Source organism: Mytilus galloprovincialis, chromosome 13 (genome assembly GCF_965363235.1).
Source record: "Mytilus galloprovincialis chromosome 13, xbMytGall1.hap1.1, whole genome shotgun sequence".
Classification (NCBI taxonomy): Eukaryota; Metazoa; Mollusca; class Bivalvia; order Mytilida; family Mytilidae; genus Mytilus; species Mytilus galloprovincialis.
The window spans coordinates 11,137,651-11,155,755 of NC_134850.1; the positions used below are offsets into that span (position 1 = coordinate 11,137,651).

Sequence of the window (18,105 nt, forward strand, 5' to 3'; positions counted from 1 at the left end):
ACTTTTTTTTGTTTTGTGTTCCTTAGTTTCTGATCATCGAAATAATTCTTAATCTGCTTGGTCACATCTTTGTCAGTATCTTTACTACTGATACATACAGGTAAAATTTCAAATTGAGAGTCTAAATCAATTTGTAAACTTGCGTAAAAAGCATATAAGTAACTGAGGAGGTCATGCAAGTCAGCAAATCCAATCAAAATACTTTTGCCAGAGGAATCTAATGGATTATTCAGTGTACATTCTGAATGAGAATGAGTGTCAAAAAAATAGTATGTATGATTAAAATAATAAACTGCCGAACATATGGCTCCAATCAATATAAGAAATTTGTTAGACTGCTTTATACAACTTTGAATTGCTTCTTGTAATGTTAGAAATCCAGTCAACTCTTGGTACTGTAAAGCTAGACCAAACAGAATATTTTGTTTGTTAATTATAAAAGTCCCTTCAGGAATTTCTATTTTGATGGGAATTTCATCAAAATTTAAAAGCATATTTTTAAATAATCCCTGTGTTGTTAATTCTTGAACATGCTTCCTGTAAATTTCATCACCTTTATTCAAAATGTAATCCAGGTTCAGTGTGTTTGAATCAAAATTTGATGTAGAAAGTGACAAGAAAACTAAGCAATTACAAGTACATTGGTTTCCCCTGCTTTGATCAGCAAATTTTGTGGCATATTGGTCAAAAGTTCCAAATTTCAGAAATTTTGCATTAAAAGAATTGGAATAATCAGATATCTCTTCTAAATTATTTTTAGATTGTTCATTTTGGTCTTGCAACAGATCAGTTTGGATATTACTATGAGAATCTTTTCTTGCATAACTATTGTTTGATTCATTTGACAGAATATCTGTTTGTATTTGACAAGTTTCTTTTGCACAGCAATTGTTACTGTTTTGATTCAATTCTTTTGCACAGTTATTGTTACTGTTTTGATTCAAATCAGATAGTTCATGTTCATTCAATTCAGATATTTCAAGTATATTCAGTTCAGATATTTCAAGTTTATTCAATTCAGATTTTTCAAGTATATTCAGTTCAGATATTTCAAGTTTATTCAATTTAGATTTTTCAAGTATATTCAGTTCAGATATTTCAAGTGTTTTCAATTCAGAGTTTTCAAGTATATTCAGTTCAGATATTTCAAGTGTTTTCAATTCAGAGTTTTCAAGTATATTCAGTTCAGATATTTCAAGTGTTTTCAATTCAGATTGTTCAAGTAGTTTCAAGTTACTGTTGTTTGCATTTGAGTGGAGGTCAGTATCCCCCATATTATTTGAGTTACTGTTGTTTATATTTGTGTGGAGGTCAGTATCCCCCATGTTATTTGAGTTACTGTTGTTTATATTTGTGTGGAGGTCAGTATCCCCCATATTATTTGAGTTACTGTTGTTGAGGGTGTCAGTATCACCTATGTCAAGGTCGAACTCTGTACTGTTAATGGGGCCAGTATCCCTAGTCAAGTCCGTCAGTCTCTGTTTCTTTGGGTTTTTCCCACCACGTTTAGCCTCAGCTGCCCTCCAATTTTTTCTTCTTGGCATCTTTAAAAATCTAAAAATACATATATATGCAAACAATGTACAATAATGAGGACAAAATGTTATAAATGCAGAGAAAGGCTAGATGAACAATTACATAATGAGAGCTAATATGATTGGGGTAGTCATAGTACCTTTATATATATCATGATTATAATATGTGTTTTCTGCCATAGAGTGGTCACTTGTTCAGACATATTTATAGCTATATCTATATATGTGTCTAGAATATTTTATGCTTCATGTATTTGAATAAATAATTTATAAAAGTGCAATTATAGTTTCTAAACATGTAGCCTTCGGTTAAATAAGGAAAAGTTATGTTATGTCCTTTTTGTCATGATTAATATTATGTCCTTTTTATCATGATTAATATTATGTCCTTTTTTTGCATGTAAAAAAATGACCATTTTAGAAATTGGTATTGCTAGTGCATGGCGCAGCTTTATACAACCGCAGAGGTTGAACCCTGAACGGTTGGGGCAAGTATGACACAACTTTCAAGCTGGATTCAGCTCTAAATTTGGATTGTGATTAAACTGTTGACACAGAATAGGTTTCTGACACAGAATGAATGTGGTCTAGTGAACTTAAAATATTTTTTTTTTGCCTTTGAGCAATTCACTTTGCTGTTGAATATTTATCCTCTCTCAAAAAAAATGTTTGAAGAAATTTTCTTTTTTTTTATGAAATCTGAAATGAGAAAAATTTAACCCCCCCCCCCCTCATTTTTTTTTCACATCCCCCTTTCCCTTTTCCAAAACTGATCTTAATTCAAATTTCTAATGGAGTTTGCAACAATAACTACTCATTTAAATACATAATAAAATATTAAAATATAAAATAAAGCCCTTGTTATCACTGAATGGTAAAGACTGTTTTAATTTATCAGTTGGTAGTAAAAGTGAATATACATTGTATGTTGTATAAAACAATGATTTAAGTTGATTCAACTACTATTCTGGACAAAGAAAGATAACTCCAATTGAAAATTTCTTGCTATTGCACAATATTGTGCAATTAGATATTTCTTGCTATTGCGCAATACTGTGCAATTGAAAATATTTGCTATTGCACAATACTGTGCAATTGAAGATTTCTTGCTATTGCGCAATACTGTGCAATTGAAGATTTCTTGCTATTGCTGAATACTGTGCAATTGAAAATTTCTTGCTATTGCACAATACTTAATATAATAATTTTGGATCCTGATTTGAACCAACTTGAAAACTGGGCCCATAATCAAAAATCTAAGTACATGTTTAGATTCAGCATATCAAAATAGCCCAATATTAAGAGAGCTGTGGTGTAGTAGTTAGTGCATCGGACTACTAACACAAAGGTTCCTGGTTCGATTCCCGTCTGGGATAAAAATTTCAGGAACTGAATTTTTGGCTCTCCCTTGACGCCATTTGCGAGTATGGTCTCGAGGAAACGATGATAGTCCGTCAGAAGGGGACGATAAATGGCTGACCAGTGTTAAGAGAAAGCCATATCTCTTGCATGTTAAAGACACCCTGGTAGATTTCGAAAAAGAGCAGGCTAATGCCGCTACAAGGCAGCACTCACACCCGCAAAGTGGAAAGGGATTAATATAAGTTGCAAAACTTGTTTCCTAATCCACTATAAATAAATATGTTTAAACTAAAATAGAACAAGAATTCAATTTTGTTAAAATCAAACTTAGTTTAATTTTGGACCCTTTGGACTTTAATGTAGACCAAAAAACTAAAAAACGGGACCAAAAATTAAGAATCTACATACACAGTTAGATTTGGCATATCAAAGAACCCCAATTATTCAATTTTTGATGAAATCAAACAAAGTTTAATTTTGGACCCCGATTTGGACCAACTTGAAAACTGGGTCAATAATCAAAAATCTAAGTATATTTTTAGATTCAGCATATCAAAGAACCCCAAGGATTCAATTTTTGTTAAAATCAAATTAAGTTTAATTTTGGACCCTTTGGACCTTAATGTAGACCAATTTGAAAACGGGACCAAAAATTAAGAATCTACATACACAGTTAGATTCGCCATATCAAAGAACCCCAATTATTCAATTTTTGATGAAATCAAACAAAGTTCAATTTTGGACCCTTTGGGCCCCTTATTCCTAAACTGTTGGGACCAGAACTCCCAAAATCAAACCCAACCTTGATGGTCATAAACCTTGTGTTTAAATTTCATAGATTTCTATTTACTTATACTAAAGTTATGGTGCGAAAACCAAGAATAATGCTTATTTGGGCCCCTTTTTGGCCCCTAATTCCTAAACTGTTGGGACCTCAACTCCCAAAATCTATCCCAACCTTCCTTTTGAGGTCATTAACCTTGTGTTTTAATTTCATTGATTTCTATTTACTTATACTAAAGTTATTGTACGAAAAACCAAGAATAATGCTTATCTGGGCCCTTTTTTGGCCCCTAATTCCTAAACTGTTGGAACCAAAACTCCCAAAATCAATCCCAACCTTCCTTTTGTGGTCATAAACCTTGTGTCAAAATTTCATAGATTCCTATTTACCTAAACTAAAGTTATAGTGCGAAAACCAAGAAAATGCTTATTTTGGTTCTTTTTGGCCCCCAATTCCTAAAATGTTGGGACCAAAACTCCCAAAATCAATCCCAACTTTCCTTTTGTGGTCATAAACCTTGTGTTAAAATTTCATAGATTTCTATTCACTTGTACTAAAGTTAGAGTGCGAAAACTAAAAGTATTCGTACGACGACGACGCCAACGTTATACCAATATACGACCAAAAAATTTTCAATTTTTGTGGTCGTATAAAAAGTCTGTACAACTGTTATTTTCAACAATTTATCAAGGTCCAAAGTACATAATTTCTGCAATAATTAGCAGGGCGGAACAAAAGTTAAACTTAACTCATCACGGTTAACTCACATACTAAAAATCAGGCCAACATCTGAAGGCATTTAGAAAACAAGAATGTGTTCATAGTACATGGATGCCCCACTCGCACTATAATTTTTTATGTTCACTGGATCGTGAAATTGGAGTCAAAACTTTAATTTGGATTTAAAATTAGAAAGATCATATCATAGGGAACATGTGTACTAAGTTTCAAGTAAATGTGCCGTACTTTAACTTCATCAAAAACTACCTTGACCAAAAACTTTAAGCTGAATTTTGCACTTTCATTTTCTATGTTCATGATCAGTGGACCATGAAATTGGGCTCAAAACTATAATTTGGCATTACAATTAGAGAGATCATATCATGGGGAACATGTGTACTATGTTTCAAGTGGATTGGACTTCAACTTCATCAAAAACTACCTTGACCAAAAAAATTAACCTGAAATAAGACAAACGGATGGACAGACCAGAAAACTTAATGCCTCTCTACTATCGTAGGTGGGGCATAAAAAGTATGTTGTATTCAGAGGTGCTCTTACCAGAGTAGGCTTACACATACGGTAAACGGTGCAAATTGTGCTCATATGATAAATTGATTTAATATGAAAGGCTGTATGAACAAATTTCTGTTTACAAATATCTGGCCGGGTGGGCACCGGGTATATATTATACTAAAGGAAAGTATAATAGTCCAAGCAAATATTAATTAGTGAGGATTGTTGACCCATCAGGTAATCTAATTACATGCAACAACAAATTATGACACCTGTTGTGACTGTTGATTAGCGTAGGGTCTTAAACTTGTCATTATATTAAATTAAACATTCATTTGTATGGACCAGAAAAAAATAAAATTGGAAACCAATAATTGGGATTTTGACCTGATTTATGATCCTGATATCAGGATTCGGGTAAAGGTATGAAAATCAGGATGATACGGCAAAAATCAGGATAGTTGGCAAGTCTGATAACAGATGTTTCAATTGTTATTATGTAGAATTACAAATAAAGTATATCAGTACACAAGTTCCAACAAACAAAACTCAAATGGTTAAAATATTTTTAATGAATTTAATATTTCCATTGAAAACTTGTTTTTAGCTTCATCCTTCTCTTTTAAGTCTTTAACCAGAATATGTTTTCACGACAACATCATAATTTGAGAATATGTATAAGGGTTTGCAAATTAGATACATTTAGTTGTATGCTACTATATTTTCAACTGCACAACGCAGTAAAATAAATATTAACAGCAAAATAATGTGTAAACTATTTTCATCAGGTAATATTATTTGCTGTCATTTATAAATCTGTATAATTTCTTCCCTTTCATCAGGTTGGGAACAAACCCTCTATATAGCGATTATACCTGTATAGAGGTACTTGTTTTAAAGAGGCATACAATACACCTTATCGCTATTTGTCCGCCATTGCTGGAAATCACACAGGTTCCCGTAAAATTTTGACGTCATAAAACAAAACATCTGACGCAACAATGGAAAAGTGATTGTTGTTGACGTCAAAAGTTCAAGCGGACGGGTCAGCCGGGATTAGCGATAAGGTGTATTATCCATCTATGGAGGGGTATTTTTGTTCAGATTGGATTTAAAACAAATTAGGGCAGAATGTCATTTTCTAGTTTTATTGGCTACAATCTCTAGCATAATATGCAAAAAGTGACAAAACATGCAATCTATTGTTTAGCTAAGGAATAATCACCATATAGAGGATTTGTGATCATGTGTTCCCAACCTGTTCATCGTTAACTAGCTTCTTTCATTCTAAATTTAGAATGCTAGCTAATCAAATTTTTCATTTAACTATGTTGATCAAATTCATCTATTTTATATCCGAAAAAACAAAGCAGTTTATGTGCCCCTATTATAGTTTAAAACTTGAGCAAACTGTTCCATTACTGTACCTTCAAGAAGTTGACCATGGAAGAATTCTGACTTTTCATTGAAGAGTTTCTTTTTGCCTATATCTTAATACCACAAAAAAAACATAAACAACAAAGTCCAATAAATATGATGACTGAAACCAATGACACTGAAAACATGGGTCTTTATTCTAAGAATGTGAACCTCCCAACGAGAGTACAATAATCTCATTTTTAAGGGTCTCCTCCTGTTAAGGAGAAAAAAAATCCTCTGTATGAAATATTTCATGAATGAACATTTTCAGCTGCCATTTTTGATAATTTCTTACTTTTATGACTACAGTAGGGTATTAAATTTTACCTGTAAATCAAAGAAGATGTATGATTATATGGCTTCACTTGACAGCTTGGGTGTCGAACATACTGGTAGTCAACAATGTTTACCTCTGGCTAACTGCCGTTGTGTATCATGTGTAATAAAAACTTTTGTGTATTGAAAAAAGTGTTACTTCCCTTTGAATTATCCTTTTTTAAGTTATTTTTCTCTAAAAATGTAAATTGTAAAAAGAATATAAATTAGTTATATTTTAATAAAATAATCATAAAAGGGTGGTAATTAAATGAATTTAAATGTTTTGGGACAAATAAAAAAACATAAATTTATAAGTTATTTTAGGAATCTAGACTTCTTTTCAAGGATTAAATTGAAAATTATATTCAAAATCTGATTTCTTTAGAGTATTAATTGTGTTATATTCTTCAAGGAGCATAGCCTTGAATTAGATTTTTAAGAATATTGTTATATTCATATTAATCCTTATAGAATATTATTATATTTAACAAAATATTTTACACTTATAGAAACTGAATATTATTTACTTAATGATTAAAAGTGATATCATTCAAATAGAAAGGCAACAAGGGTACTATAAACTGGAAATTTGAAAAACAAATCACTTTTATTAAAGACAATCTACATCCCACGGTATACATTTAAGACAAAATTATCTTGATAAAAAACCTCCTTATCTCCTGACCAAAATTCCCCAATCTCCTGATCTGAGTTTCACAGTCCATTTGTGCTTCTTCGTTACATTTGTTGTTTTTATAGTGATTAAGATGATAACACAATGTTGACTGCTGTACCCCTATTTTTGACATTTTTACCTATTATGTCTGTTTGTTTTGTTCACGCATCGGTGACAATATAATGGAATTTGATGTGACTGTCATACAAGTGAGAGGTTTAGCTAGCTATAAAACCAGGTTCAATCCACCATTTTCTACATTTGAAAATGCCTGTACCAAGTCAGGAATATGACAGTTCTTGTCCATTCGTTTTTGATGCGTTTTGTTATTTTATTTTGCCATGTGATTATGGACTTTCCGAAATGATTTTCCTCTGAGTTCAGTATTTTTGTGATTTTACTTTTCACATGTATGATTTTCTTGTAAAGTTATATTTTTATATTAAGTATAATCATTTCTTAAATATCAATTCAATACCAATACTTTATATTGGATTTATCCTATGAAATGAGAACAATGGACACAATTATATTTATTTATAAAAAATACCATAAACTTGCAATAAAATATAAAATGAAGAACTATATTCTTTCTTTTATTTTTATGAGAAAAAATGTCTTTTAATAGTAAATTGATATTTTCAACAATATAAATTAATTTTAAGATCCTGTGTTGTTGAAAAATCTAGCTTTCAAAATTTCTGTTATTCTATTAAAGTTTTAAACAATAATATGAGGCACACACAGTGGTGATTCCAGGGGAGGGTTCCAGGGGAGGGTTCCAGGGGTTGGAACACCCCCTTTTTTTAATGATCAATGCATTTGAATCAGGACTTAAAGTTGGAACACACACACACACCTTTTTTAAATGTCTGGATCTGCCCCTGACACATGCATATAATTATTACTTGTGAAAGGGGACAAAGTATATATAAATAATTTTTGCAATTCGAAATTGACATTCAAACTTCAGAATCTGTTGAACAAGAAACCAAAATACTTACATTATTGCTGTTTAAATTTTATCTCTATCTATAATAATATTTAAAAAACTTACAATTTTCTAAACTTGGCCCTTTAGATACAGAGGAAAATTGTTGAAAATTGACTTTAATGGGCAATAACCCCTTAAGGGGTCAACTGACCATTTTGGTCATGTTGACTTATATTTAGATCTTATTACGCTGAACATTATTGCTGTTTACAGTTTATCTCTATCTATAATATAAATATTCAATATAATAACCAAAAACAGCAAAATTTCTCTAAAAATTACCAATTTTGGGGCAGCAACCTAACAACAGGTTGTTCGATACATCTAAAAATTCCAGGGCAGATAGATCTTAACCTGATAAACAATTTAAAAGCAGTCAGATTTGTTCTAAATGCTTTGGTTTCAGAGTTATAAGCCAAAATTTACATTTAACCCCTATGTTCTATTTTAAGCCATGGCAGCCATCTTGATTGGTTGGCTTGGTCACAGCACACATTTTTTAAACAAGATACCCTAATGATGATTGTAGCTAAGATTGGTTAAATTTGACACAATAGTTTCAGAAGAGAAGATTTTTGTAAAAGATTACAAAAATTTACGAAAAATTTGTAAAAAATGACTATAAAGGGCAATGACTCCTCAAAAGGTCAATTGACCATTTTGGTCATGTTGACTTATTTGTAGATCTTACTTTGTTGAACATTATTGCTGTTTACAGTTTATCTCTATCTATAATAATATTCAAGATAATAACCAAAAACGGCAAAATTTCCTTAAAATTACCAATTCAGGGGCAGCAACCCAACAACCAGTTGTCTGATTCATTTGAAAATTTCAGGGCAGATAGATTTTGACCTGATAAACACTTTTAACCCATGTCAGATTTGCTCTAAATGCTTTGGTTTTTGAGTTATAAGCCAAAAACTGCATTTTACCCCCATGTTCTATTTTTAGCCATGGCGGCCATCTTGGTAGGTTGGCCAGGTCACGCCACACATTTTTTAAACTAAATACCCCAAAGATGATTGTGGCCAAGTTTGGATTATTTTGGCCCAGTAGTTTCAGAGAAGAAGATTTTTGTAAAAGATTACTAAGATTTACGAAAAATGGTTAAAAATTGACTATAAAGGTCAATACCTCCTAAAGGGGTCAACTGACCATTTTGGTCACATTGACTTATTTGTAAATCTTACTTTGCTGAACATTATTGCTGTTTACAGTTTATCTCTATCTATAATAATATTCAAGATAATAACCAAAAACAGCAAAAATTCCCTAAAATTACCAATTCAGGGGCAGCAACCCAACAACGGGTTGTTGAATTCATCTGAAAATTTGAGGGCAGATAGATCTTCACCTGATAAACAATTTTACCCCATGTCAGATTTGCTCTAAATGCTTTGGTTTTTGAGTTATAAGCCAAAAACTGCATTTTACCCCTATGTTCTATTTTTAGCCATGGCGGCCATCTTGGTTGGTTGGCCGGGTCACGCCACACATTTTTTAAACTAGATACCCCAATGATGATTGTGGCCAAGTTTAGTTTAATTTGGGCCAGTAGTTTCAGAGGAGAAGATTTTTGTAAAAGTTAACGACGACGGACGACGACGACGGACGACGGACGACGGACGACGACGGACGACGGACGCCGGACGCCAAGTGATGAGAAAAGCTCACTTGGCCCTTCGGGCCAGGTGAGCTAAAAATGCATAGTTTTTTTAATGTTATTATTTTTTTTTTTCAAATAGAAAAAGAAAAATATTACTGAGTCTATTTTGTTCTTATTTATTTTCAAGTTCATGATCAGCACCATTTATTTATTGGTTTAGTGTGTTATTTTTATAATTTGAGTCCATTCATTAGAACTATAACATGAAATCAATGAGACAATATGGTTATATTTAGTTTGTTCATACAAGGATTGCAAACTAATTTTCCTTTTATAAATTTAAAATAATGAAGATTTTACATCCAGAATACTTTCATTATGATCTCTTTTATGTTTAAATGAAAAAGGTAGGACCAACTTGCAAGTGTCAGTAATGAAAAGGAATTCCTGTTTTTATCATTTTAATACTGTCTTGATCCATTATTCATGAATATTTAGACTACCCCTTGTATAAATTGAGTAGACATTTATTTCTGTGTTAAAATAATTTGGTTGCAGCAGTAAAAATACTTACCAAAACATGAATATTAAATTAACTCTTGGAATATTAAATTAATATTAAATTATTAACCCTATTATGGCACATAGGGATACATAGGGCCTATTTCACAGGGACTGAGTTCTGAAAAGTGATAAAATGTGTTTCTCTATTTTTTGGCACATGTTTACAGTATCAAAATATATTTAATAAGATAATTTTTAATAATATCCACATGTAAATAACAGCATAGTTTGTTCATGATAGTGTCAAACAAAGGGACGTAACTCGTGAATTACCGTCGGCCCCGCTTCGTCAGAAATATCGACACAACTAACTGGCACATTTGCGTATCTTAGCATATCAACTGGCACAAATTTGACACATCATAGTCCAAGTTATGTTACATAACATATTTTAAATTCAGCATAGCTTCCCGAGAAGTTAAGAAAGAAAATTACGATTTTAATTTTCTGTGACCAATTTTTTTCGTCAACACCTTGACTTTGAAGACACATTTTGAGAGAAAAAAATGAGTTTAATCCATAATTGAGTTGAGTAATATATTTCTTATATACTCAAGAATGTTCACTTAAAAGGAAATTAGTTTTAATTCATGCAAAAAACTGCAAATTCCAAAAAACGAGCTTCACTTTTTTTGGTAAAAAAATGCCCATATATGGTAATCACATGACGTCCATTGTTGCTTTAAGAAATGGGGTCAAACCGGGGTCAGCTCTCCGACTGGTTATTGTCTGGAAACTAGAAAATGCTTGTTTTTAGTCCCTTTTGGGCCCATAATTCCTAAACTGTTGGGACCATCATCCCCATAATCAATCCCAATCTGCCTTTTGTGGTATTGAACCTTCTTAAAATATTTCATAGAGATCCTTTCACTTAAATTAAAGTTATTGTCCAGAAACCAATGTGTCTTCGGGCGACGATGACGCAGTAACAGACGACACCATACCATTATACGATCCCTAAACTTTTTTTGCAGTCGTATAAAAAGGCATGGTGTGAACAGGGTAATAGTTTGATCGACTATAAATTCATCAGTATTTGATGCTTATTCTTTGACCTTAACAAGGTCATATCCTGTATATTAACCCTTAAATAGTATACACAAAAAAATGAAATCATCAACTAATATATAATGATGATAATATAATGATATAGTCCCTTTTTACTAAATATAAAAAATTGTCCCTATCAAAGTGCCTGAATTAGAATTTTACTACTGGACTAAGTCATTATTAACTGGCCTAGTGACTGACAGTGTAGACCTAAGCAGTTTGAATCCATAGTGTACTATCTTGATAAAATTATACCCATAATTTTGGTTGGCCTATTGTTTTATGTATCATCTATTCCTTGATAAAATTATACCCATTATTTTGCTTGGCCTATTGTTTTATGTATCATCTATTCCAAATCCTTTCATACTTTGATTGACTATGTACATCATCATTTGTAAATTTTTAATTTATTGCATGATAGATCTCCATCAGGAGCTGAATAACTTTGTATAGATCAAAGCGGAATACATTTTGTGCAGCTATAAAACTTAAATGAACAATACATACATAATGTATTCATATCATTCGTTCTGGTAGCCATTTTTTTTATTACTTTTATTACTAATTTGTTCCATACGCTGGCAACCACATGCAGAAATTGATCACAGGACTTGGTATAATTTTTAATATATATGATAATACATTTTTATTTTACACTGTCAAGGAAACATGCTTTTTTCTACACATATGTCATTGTATGTGGTGTGATGTTCTACACATATGTGGTGTGATGCTGCTGCACGTGTGTCAGGGTCTAGAAAAGGGGGAGGGTCCTTCAATTCTTTTTTCTTTTATTTTAAAGCCATTTTACTCTATTGTGTATAAGTTTTGTATTAGCTATAAAACCAGGATAAATCTATTTTCTTCATAAAGAAATGCCTGTACCAAGTCAGGAATATGCCATTTGTTTCCATTCTTTTGATTTTGTGATCTGATAACAGACTTTCCTTTTGTAATTTTCTTTGGAGTTTGGTATTATTCTTAAAATGACTTATATTTTAGCACCAAATTATTTGTTATTCTTTATTTATTTGGCATGTTATTTCTCTATTTATATTTTATGCCATTTTCTGAACCATCATTCTCTATTTTGTAAACTGGGGGGGGGGGGGGGGGGGGGGGGGTTACCCAGTCCAGGCCCTCATGTTTGTGTGTCTGCCTTGTTTGTGTTTTACTTTTTCTGTAACTATTTTTCATTGCTATATAACTAAATGTTTTCAATTTCAGCATCAACATTTACTTTCCAGTCAGTTCACAGCCAACCTTGCAAACAATGGTTTAGAATAAAAGGAAGCATGCAGTCATCAACATTTATTGGACTAAAAATAGAACTAGAGGCTCTCAAGAGCCTGTATCGCTCACCTGATTCTACTTGGGTTTTTGAAATCATATGAAAAAATATAAAATTTGGCTAAAAGTGACAACACAACCTCATTGATAAGGAAAGGAACATGTTTAATTTCATTCAAAAGTCCCCCACTGGCGGCCATCTTGGATGGCGGATCGGCTACAAAGTAACAACACTTGGTCAGCACCTCATAAGGAACATTCATGCCATGTTTGGTTTTATTCCATTCAGTGGTTCTCTAAAAGAAGTCATTTGTATGCATTTCCCATAGGGTCCTATGTTAAACTAAGTCCCCTGCTGGCGGCCATCTTGGATGATGGATCTGCTACAAAGTAACAACACTTGGTCAGCACCTCATAAGGAACATTCATGCAATGTTTAGTTTTATTCCATTCAGTGGTTCTCTAAAAGAAGTCATTTGTATGCATTTCCCATAGGGTCCTATGTTAAACTAAGTCCCTGCTGGCGGCCATCTTGGATAATGTATCGGCTACAAAGTAACAACACTTGGTCAGCACCACATTAGGAACATTCATGCCATGTTTGATTTCATTCCATTCAGTGGTTCTCTAAAAGAAGTCATTTGTATGCATTTCCCATAGGGTCCTATGTTAAACTAAGTCCCATGCTGGCAGCCATCTTGGATGTTGGATTGGCTACAAAGAAACAACACATGGTCAGCACGGCATAAGGAACATTCATGCTATGTTTGGTTTCATTCCATTTAGTGGTTCTCTAGAAGAAGTCATTTGTATGCATTTCCCATAGGGTCCTATGTTAAACTAAGTCCCCCGCTAGCGGCCATCTTGGATGATGGATCAGCTACAAAGTAACAACACTTGGTCAGCACCCCATAAGGAACATTCATGCTATGTTTGGTTTCATTCCATTTAGTGGTTCTCTAGAAGAAGTCATTTGTATGCATTTCCCATAGGGTCCTATGTTAAACTAAGTCCCCTGCTGGCGGCCATCTTGGATGATGGATCGGCAACAAAGTAACAACACTTGGTCAGCACCTCAAAAGGAACATTCATGCCATGTTTGGTTTCATTCAATTCAGTGGTTCTCTAAAAGAAGTCATTTGTATGCATTTCCCATAGGGTCCTATGTTAAACTAAGTCCCCTGCTGGCGGCCATCTTGGATGATGGATCGGCTACAAAGTAACAACACTTGGTCAGCACCCCATAAGGAACATTCATGCTATGTTTGGTTTTATTCCATTCAGTGGTTCTCTAAAAGAAGTCATTTGTATGCATTTCCCATAGGGTCCTATGTTAAACTAAGTCCCCGGCTAGCAGCCATCTTGGATGATGGATCCGCAACAAAGTAACAACACTTGGTCAGTACCTCATAAGGAACATTCATGCCATGTTTGGTTTCATTCCATTCAGTGGTTCTCTAAAAGAAGTCATTTGTATGCATTTCCCATAGGGTCCTATGTTAAACTAAGTCCCCCGCTGGCGGCCATCTTGGATGATGGATCGGCTACAAAGTAACAACACTTGGTCAGCACCTCATAAGGAACATTCATGCCATGTTTGGTTCCATTCCAATCAGTGGTTCTCTAGAAGAAGTTCAAAATGTAAATTGTTAACGACGACGACGACGGACGACGACGACGGACGACGGACGCCAAGTGGTGAGAAAAGCTCACTTGGCCCTTCGGGCCAGGTGAGCTAATAAAAGGGAGCATGCAGTCATCAACATTTATTCCAACAGTAATGTAACACATGCAGTAATATAACAAGATTCAGATCATTCTGTACCAGAAATGAAAACTTTATATTATACCAGCCCTTATAGATCAATTCTTTTTTATGTTATGATACTACAGCTTAGTACCCAGGAGTCGGTTTCACGAAAAAACTTAGGACTATGATCAGTCGTTAGTATACTGAATTGTTCATGACTTAAGATCAATCTTAGTCATAAGTTTTTTAGTGAAACAGACTCCAGACTTTTTGGATATGAATTTTTCTAATTCAAGGGGGTAGGAATCAATCGCAATAATTGTACAAAGGTCCAATCTAAGGATTTTATGGAAGTGTATACTTCTTTAGGTGAAAGTTTTAAAGGGAATCAACCACAAAGTTCAACTTAAATTGGAAATGTTTAAAGTATAATCTGATATTAAATCTTTAGTCCTTAAGTTTTTCAAACGCATATATATATCCCTATAGAATTTGGCCAACAATAAAAAAAAAAAAAAGTCAACAGCTTTTTTAAGTGCTACAAATTGGTGATGTTTATATTGAATTTAACTGCAATTGAAAATATAAACTGATGATCCTTGACCCGTTTTCATCCAGTAAATCAAGTGACCATTTAATTTTTTTCTTTGCAAATTAATATTTTCATTCAAGAAATCAGATTTCCTGTCAATTATTTTGGACTCAGTTTAAAATTACTCTATCCTCCCACTAAAGAAACAAATCTGTTTTCTTTTTTTAATTAAGAAGTGGTATGCAAATGCAGTTCAAGTACTTTTAAAATATGAAAAGAACCATTTTAAACTAAAATGCTTTTAATTGCCCAAAGTCTGAAACTTTAAAATTGAAAAATTTATTTCAAGTCTCCAAATTAGAATTCTGATGCAAAATTGAGCATCAGTTCATAAAATTGACCATGAATACTAATGGATGAATAATGGCAAGATTTCATTTCTGTTACTAAAATTACAAGTAACAATAAACAACTTCATTCCCCACCTTTAGACGAATTGGAGGCAGATCCTATACAAGAATCACTTAATCGACTCGCTACTTCTAGACTGTCATTATTTCTACTATTATATTTTTCTATATGAGGCGATTTTTGTTTATCACAACCACCATGTTGTAGTCCATTACTGAAATGTTTCTTTCCATCATTTTTTTTCTCTATATGAGGGGAATCCTTGTTATCACAGCCAGCTTTCATTGAGTCATCATTTTTCAGTTCAGGACTGAAATCTTTCTTTCCTTCACCATTTTTCAGATCATTACTGAAATCTTTCTTTCCATCAACATTTTTCTGTTCGATGATAAAATCTTTCTTTTCTTCATTTTGCTTTTCAACCTGAAATTCATTCAGCAAACTTGTCTCACTCTGTTGCAGATCTAAACCTTGACTTTTACTTTTATCAACTCCTTGGGGACTTTTTCTAGCAGGACTCTTTTTACACGATTCAATACTGTTCTGAGAGTAGTCTTTTTCCTGAGTACTTTGCGAAGCCACTGTAGACACTTGAGTTGTCTGCTCGTGGTCAATGGCGTCGGCTGCTTCATCATCTTCAGTAATTTCCTCATCATTGTCTTCTCCTTCATCTAAATCGTCTTCATCTCCATCGTCTACATCTCCATCGTCATCATCTTCAATTTGATCCTCTTCCCCTTCGTCATCCCCATCATCAGGATCATCGTCAGGTTCATTGACCACTTCATCTGCACCTTGGTCTACCTGTTGCCCAGCCTGATCACTTGCCTGTTGTTGATCGGTGCCTTCTTTTTCTTTTTTCTGAGCCTCTTTGAAAATGGATTTCTTCCCTGGTTTAAACTTTGATCTTTTCCACTTGTGTTCTGGGCAGTAACTGAAAGAATAATACAAACATTAGAATAGAATATGATTTGAATAAAGAAGTTTTCTTTTTCTTTTTAGGATGAAAAGTTCAGTTTCTTTCATACAGCAAGCAACTAAACAAAAGAAAAAATATACTTTTTAAGAACAAATTTTTTTAATGGAGAGTTGTCTCATTGGCACTCACACCACATCTTCCTATATCTATTGATTGAGGATATGTAAGAGTGTTTCCTTTTCCTCTCTTTCTAATTTTTTTTCTTTTACTAACAGCGATCAAATAATAAGCAAGTGAACTTATTTAACCTTATAAACAGAGATTGAAAGTCCAGAACCTCAAATTGAAAATCATAAACCAGAGATTGAAAATCCTGAACCAGTGAAATTTTCAGACTTTAAGTTTGACTGATACAAACTGTTACCTCAGCACAATTCATTTGATCTTTTAGATATATCTGATACAAGGAAACATAGTTAATGATCAGTTTTATACAAATTTCCTTAAAAAATATGATACTTGAGCTAAAAGACCTGAAGAAAATTACAATTCATTATAAGAAATCCTAGATTTAAGTGCTTGACAAGGATCTTATTCCAGCTTTTAATTTGTCTGAGTGAATTATATTTTTTTTTATCTTCCATGAGATGGATCAGATGGAAAAGATCTATTTGTAAAACTATACCATAACTAAACTAATTGTGGTGAACTTCAGCTAGCCTCAGTAAATTCTATTCATAAAAATGTTTATCAAATCTTTCCAATATCAAGGCAGCCATTTTTTATTGGTAGATCGAGGAAGCCCATGAGTACTCAGAGGGAACTTTACAACCTTCAGAAGAGGCAATCCCTACAGAAGCTGTCAACAATATCATGGCAGACAATTTCTATTGGTAGAGCAAGCTCATGAGTACTCAGAGGCAACTTTACAACCTTCAGAACAGGCAATACCTAGCTGTAAACAGCATGGACCTCACCACAAGAAGATTTCAAACACCCCACCTCAGAGTTGACCGGCTAGTGCTCCCTGTTACGATGAATTACTTAGACCAAAAACTCATTTTTCGAGTCATTTCTTTTATAGCTCTGATTTATACTGTATAATTTTTTTTCTCCTTGTTGAATGCAGTACAGTTGCATATAATTGCTTATATCTACTTCATGTGAACTTTGGTAGATTGGTATCTCATTGGCAACCGAATCACACCACATCTTATTATTTTATACATAATTGCGAGACCACTTTAAGCCCTTGTGAATATAGATCTGCCATAAATGATAAAAGCAAATAAATGCATGCAAATAAAAAGTTTAAAATTTACTGCATGTTAATGCACTTTATCAAAACCCATTATCATTTGAGAAAAAATTTCAATCTGGCCACCCATAAGATCTCATAGATAGTGAATGAAAAATCATTTCCAACCAATGAATAAATTGAATCACTATAATCTGCATGTAATCGTGAATTTCTGCAAAAGGCCCTGCTCTTCTATTTTTAAACACTCCTTACAAACTTTCAAAAGGGTATTAAAAGCCTTACTGCATCATAAATAGACTTCAAAAACTTTTTGTTTGCTCGTCATCTTAAGTTTTTTACATAAATTATAAAACCACAAAATTCCATTTTTAATTTTACTATCTTCCATAAAA

General features: G+C 33.1%; 1 protein-coding gene across 5 annotated transcripts in view; it reads right to left on the minus strand.

Annotated features, from left to right (window-relative positions):
- The window catches only part of LOC143056711 (uncharacterized), a 145,291-nt gene that overhangs the window by 61,397 nt on the left and 65,789 nt on the right, over positions 1-18,105 (minus strand). For all 5 annotated transcript variants that reach the window (XM_076229857.1, XM_076229856.1, XM_076229854.1 and 2 more), the window contains one exon: positions 15,608-16,467. In XM_076229857.1, the coding sequence (XP_076085972.1) occupies positions 15,608-16,467 (860 nt within the window). The remainder of the gene's footprint in view (positions 1-15,607; positions 16,468-18,105) is intronic.